The sequence below is a fragment of the Nicotiana tabacum genome, chromosome 24, assembly GCF_000715075.1.
Source record: "Nicotiana tabacum cultivar K326 chromosome 24, ASM71507v2, whole genome shotgun sequence".
In the NCBI taxonomy this organism is placed as follows: domain Eukaryota; kingdom Viridiplantae; phylum Streptophyta; class Magnoliopsida; order Solanales; family Solanaceae; genus Nicotiana; species Nicotiana tabacum.
In genome coordinates this window covers 26415080-26420243 of record NC_134103.1, presented here as the reverse complement: position 1 = coordinate 26420243, position 5164 = coordinate 26415080, and the positions used below count along the sequence as shown (strand labels likewise).

Sequence of the window (5164 nt, the reverse complement as noted above, 5' to 3'; positions counted from 1 at the left end):
AGATTAAAGAGTGAAAGAGTTTAAATACTCTTCATAACTATGGTCAGCATTACATCATCACTAAGATTACAGAGTAAAGAGTTTACTTTCAGATTTTAATAAATTTAATTCATAATATATTCTCTCATTTCATTATATTTCTATTTATTTTAGTTGAAAAAAATACATCCTTCCCTCACCAATGAACCGAAATCATTTCTCTCACAACTATCTCAAATTTTAAATTCATATTATTGCTCAAGCATCAACCAAATAATACTATTATCTATTTTTAATACTAAAACTTTTCATCAAAATATTATCTAATATTATTTCTTCTGAAAAATATATGATCAAGCACCGAAAAACAATTGATTTCCACCCTACCACCCCATGTAGTCAAGAAGAGGGGCTATTCGTTTTGACGGAAATTAATGAAGTGACGTTCATTTGGCGTACGAATCTTTCCATTAAGAATGATTGTATTCAAACCAAACAGGATGGCGGCAAATAAAATTTTCTCTCTTGTCTCTCTCCAAAGCGTTGAAATTAGAAATGAGTTGGAAAAACTTGGTTAGTTGACTAGTTGACATTTTTATTTAGGGGGTGTGTAACATGTCAATGTAATAACTACATAATTTAGACTTTTATTTTCGTCGTCTACCTCTTTTAGACAAAATAAAAAATAAAAAAATATACTCCTACTATCTAAGATCTGGTGGCTGTCCTATAAGAAGACTTGTCCAAAGAGAAGAAAGTCTTGCAAATGCTAAGAGTAGTTCAATCATGCTAAGGAAATATAGCGCAATGGATTCTACTACTAGCATTTATGATAAAGAACAAGTGTTACTAGTTTCTACCAAGAAGGTAAATGTTTGTAAAACTCATGTAATTGCGCGAATTTACTTTTTCACAAATTTCATCATCGTTATATTATATGAATGGTCATCTAATTGTTCTTTATCGATCATTTGTTGATATGCATAAGTTGCAGGATATCATTACAAATTATTATTTCTCTTTAATTTGAAGATACAAATCAAAGGGAGATGTGTAAATCAACCATATATATGATTTTCATTTTAAGATTTCATGCTTGAATAGTTGAAGATCTTTCTTAATTAAGATATCAAGTTCATAGGGAGAAAGATCAGCAACTAGTACAAGTAATTTTCTTCTAAAATCTTGGTGAATGTATCTCTGCATAGATGCTAAGGAATGGAAAAGACAAAAGGTACGAGAAAGAGAATTAAGATTTAGCTAAAGAGAGTTCCTGTTATATCTATATATAAAATCAAATATGTGATAGTCATGGGTCAGAGTTCATAATATTTATTATGATTACACCATGTGGTGGTCTCGACTTTGCATTATTATTCTTGAGAGAAACTTTAGGCAACGTGGACGGCTCACAAGTTTATTCGGAACCAATTTTTATGTTATGTTATAATATATGTTCTCTATAACAGGGCTTCGCTATAACATCCAAAAATATTCGGAACAAACGAGTCTGTTATAGAAAGGTTTGACGGTATAACTTAGTCAGTAACTTCTTTCCTTTATAGTAGATCTACTAGGAAGAAGAGTGATATTTTAAAGCCAAAATGACATCTTTGTCCTTTGATCCTCCCCTCCTAAAGCACATGCATCATTTCAAATTTCATATGTATTTATTACTAGTAGTAGTTAATAATATATGTAGTAACTATCCCATGTTCATGCAGGCAACTCTAACAACAACCATGAATACCAATTCAAGAGACTCTTCCTTAAATTATAAGAAGAATGATCAGGTATACATTTAGTTGAGAGGTTTAATTATTAGCTTGCTCATTTGCACCCAATAGTTATGGAATTACCATAATTATTAACGGATAATTAATTATTTATACCACTTATAAAAAAGTCTCTTATACAAACTTTAATTTAAGCTGATCGATCAACCTATATATGTACTTTGACTATCACTATAAGAAACGTGGTTCTTCCTGGCGATTATAGTCCTAATTATGAAAGTAAAAGAGTTACCACTTGAGGATTGCTGAGAATAGTCTTGTCGCTGAAACATCCTAAATCACAAAACATGCACATATATAAATATCATGTTTGTGAATAGATGATAAAAATCTTGAATGCAATATATGTATATAATTTTAGTTTGAATCCAAGTATATATAACTCGTGTACATATTTTATCAGGAGGATAAGCTGAATTCAACAAAAGCTCAGATTGACGAAGCAAAACAAGAAAACGAAAGGCTAAAGTCCATGCTATCAAAAACCATAAAGGATTACCAATCCTTACAAATGCATTTTCAAGGCATATCTCAAAATTCAAAGGATATTATTGCAACAAGTATTGAACAAGAAGAAGAAGTTGTTTCACTTAGCCTAGGGAGAAGTTCAAGAGAGTTCAAGCAAGATGAAAAGGAATATGATCAAAATGAGTGTAAAGATATTAAAAAGCAAAGTAAATTATTTGATGGGCTTGAGCTGGGATTGAACTACAGATGTAGTCCAGATTTTACTGAAGTCACAAAACATTATGATGATAGCCCAGAAAATAGCTTTGAGGAATCAAAGAAGGAGCATATAATAAGTGAACCATGTATACAAAATTACCCTAGTTCAAAAATGTCACGAATTTGTGGAGATGAGGATGAAGATTTTCTGCAGCAGAACCCTCAAAAGAAGGCTAGGGTATCTATAAGAGCTGTGTGTGACACTACTACGGTAAGTAATCAGTCAATATATATACTTCATTGAAATTGTCTATAAAGAAAATCGGAGCAAGTGCACGGATAGCCATTTTCAGGAATGCTATTTAGAGATTAACTGGTATTTATTTTGTCCTGAAATGTTAAACTAAAAATCTTAACTTCAGAGCACTTCAGAACAAACACTTTTGTCCCAAAAATTTGAACTGAGAAACTAAAATTTAGGAGGCACTGAGTAATTATTAAATAGTAACCCTTTGAAGTGGCTACCTGATTCTACTAGAAAATCTTGATGTCCTGAAAGTATATGTTAAAGGTATTGATGGTTTTATCTGCTAAATAGAGAAATTACTTATTACTCAACCAAAATCACTTTAATCATGTAGTTAAAGATTGTATTTACAATAATTCACTTTGTGTCTAACACTCCTACTAATTTAAAACGTTTAAATTTTTTTGTACTATATTTTCATGTGATATTTTCGATATCAAACTAATTCAGCAAAAACTATTTTAATATCATTCTTCTACCACTACACTTGTAATATAAATGTTAAATAATTGGTATATTGTACTCCATTGTCCAATAATCTGGTAGTATAACTTAAAATGGGATGGATGAAATGATATGTTATGCTAGATTACAATTAGCAATAAAATATGTTGATGCCCACTCAAAGGCGTATCTAGTGTAGAAGCTATGGGTTCATATATAGCTTTCGCTTATTTTTGCTCAAAACATTATTAAATATGTACAAATAATAAATTTTGAACTCATTAAATTAGATGAGACGTGATAGGATGTTAGATGTGAAATTAATGGACTTGCAAACTAAATGCAGATGCATGATGGATGTCAATGGAGAAAATATGGACAAAAAATAGCAAAAGGGAATCCATGTCCTAGGGCATACTACCGTTGCACTGTCTCCCCATCCTGTCCTGTAAGAAAACAGGTAATTACGTCGAGTATTTCTTTATCAAGTTATCAATTAATGTTTATTATTGAGATTTACGTAATTTAATTCTGTAAATACATTTTACACCTACAGTATATAAAACTTAAACTCTATGCAATAATCATATTTTGTGATCCAACACAGGTTCAAAGGTGTTTTGAAGACATGTCCATATTGATCACTACCTATGAAGGAACACACAATCACCCCCTTTCATTTTCAGCTACTGCCATGGCTTCTACCACCTCTGCTGCTGCCTCTATGCTAAGTTGCACCTCCTCCTCAACATCACAACAAGGGATAATAAATGCTAATACTAATAATAATGTTCATGTTTTCAACTTCACCACTTCAAATACTAACTTATTAGCCACACATGCACCAAATACTTTTTACGTACCAAGAACTTCCATTTCCACATCCCAAACACACCCCACAATCACTCTTGATTTCACTACTGTCCCAACAACAACATCATCATCTACTAATACATTCTCTTCTCAAAGATATTCTTCCACTTCTCTCAACTTCTCTACACTACCATCAACTCTTCCTTCTTCTTCCTTCATTAATTCGTACACTCCATTGTGCAATAACTTCAAAAGCCAAACTGGAGCTGCTTCATATCTTGGGAGGCCATGTTTTTCTCAGCCCTTCACTTCCAACAACACTCAGAATATGACTGTCGAGGAAAGTGGTGGAGCTAGAAATTCTATTAATTGGATTCAAAAAAATACAAAAGTGTCGCACCTAGGATTTGACCCCGTAACCTAAAGTAAAATTTTGAACCATTTTTGTCACTATGCTAGAATCTTTGTTTATGTTAAGGAAAAACAAAAATTTGTAAATACAAAAATATTTGCTTCTACTTTAACTTTCCGACGAAAAAGATTTATACATATGGCCATTCTAAGGACCCGAGTCTTGGATCAGTCTTTGTTGCTGCAATTTCTTCAATAGTTTGCAATAGTTAATTTGTGTTTCGAGAAAGTAATATGCGTGGAGACTGGAGAGAACTCTAGCAAAAATTAAAAATGGGAAGAGAATTTTTTATGCGGTTAGTTCTTCTTCTATGACTTGCTCAGAAAGGTGTCAAACACGTAACGCTATGTGAAAAAAGTTTTGGTAGATTATTCACGAGGCTAATTTTTATGTGTTGTCGATGTAAAAAAAATATACATAATCAAGTAGACGAATTTAATATATTTTGTCTTCTATATAAGATAACATTTTGCCAATGTAAGGTCAGTGCGTCAATAGGTCAATCCAAAATTTATTCGTGATTTTCCCTAGCTATAGCATGATGTACCAATACTCCCAATTGTCATAACTGTATCTTTGTTTATCTACATCGAGAGATGATCAATCTATTGAATTTAATACTAAATGATTTATCTTTTAACATAAATACATCGAGAAGAATAGAATTTCTAAAAATGTTGTTTTATTACAAAGTTATTATTTGAAACCTGTTAAACACTACTGATAAATTGGTCAAATAATTAACTT

At 31.6% G+C, this 5164-nt stretch overlaps 1 protein-coding gene across 1 annotated transcript; it reads left to right on the top strand.

The window, feature by feature from the left end:
- The first annotated feature begins 479 nt into the window (after positions 1-479).
- LOC107816058 (putative WRKY transcription factor 61) lies at positions 480-4511 on the top strand. Its single transcript, XM_016641732.2, has 6 exons — positions 480-552; positions 653-846; positions 1704-1772; positions 2179-2712; positions 3539-3652; positions 3800-4511. The coding sequence occupies exons 1-6, from the start codon at positions 480-482 to the stop codon at positions 4427-4429; spliced, it is 1614 nt and encodes a 537-aa protein (XP_016497218.2). The 3' UTR covers positions 4430-4511.
- Positions 4512-5164: the final 653 nt, after the last annotated feature.

Coding starts and splice junctions, on each gene's coding strand:
- LOC107816058 (XM_016641732.2), top strand. CDS start 480: ATGGCGGCAAATAAAATTTTCTCTCTTGTCTCTCTCCAAAGCGTTGAA. Junction 1,773..2,178: donor ATTATAAGAAGAATGATCAG/GTATACATTTAG, acceptor ATATTTTATCAG/GAGGATAAGCTGAATTCAAC. Junction 2,713..3,538: donor CTGTGTGTGACACTACTACG/GTAAGTAATCAG, acceptor AACTAAATGCAG/ATGCATGATGGATGTCAATG.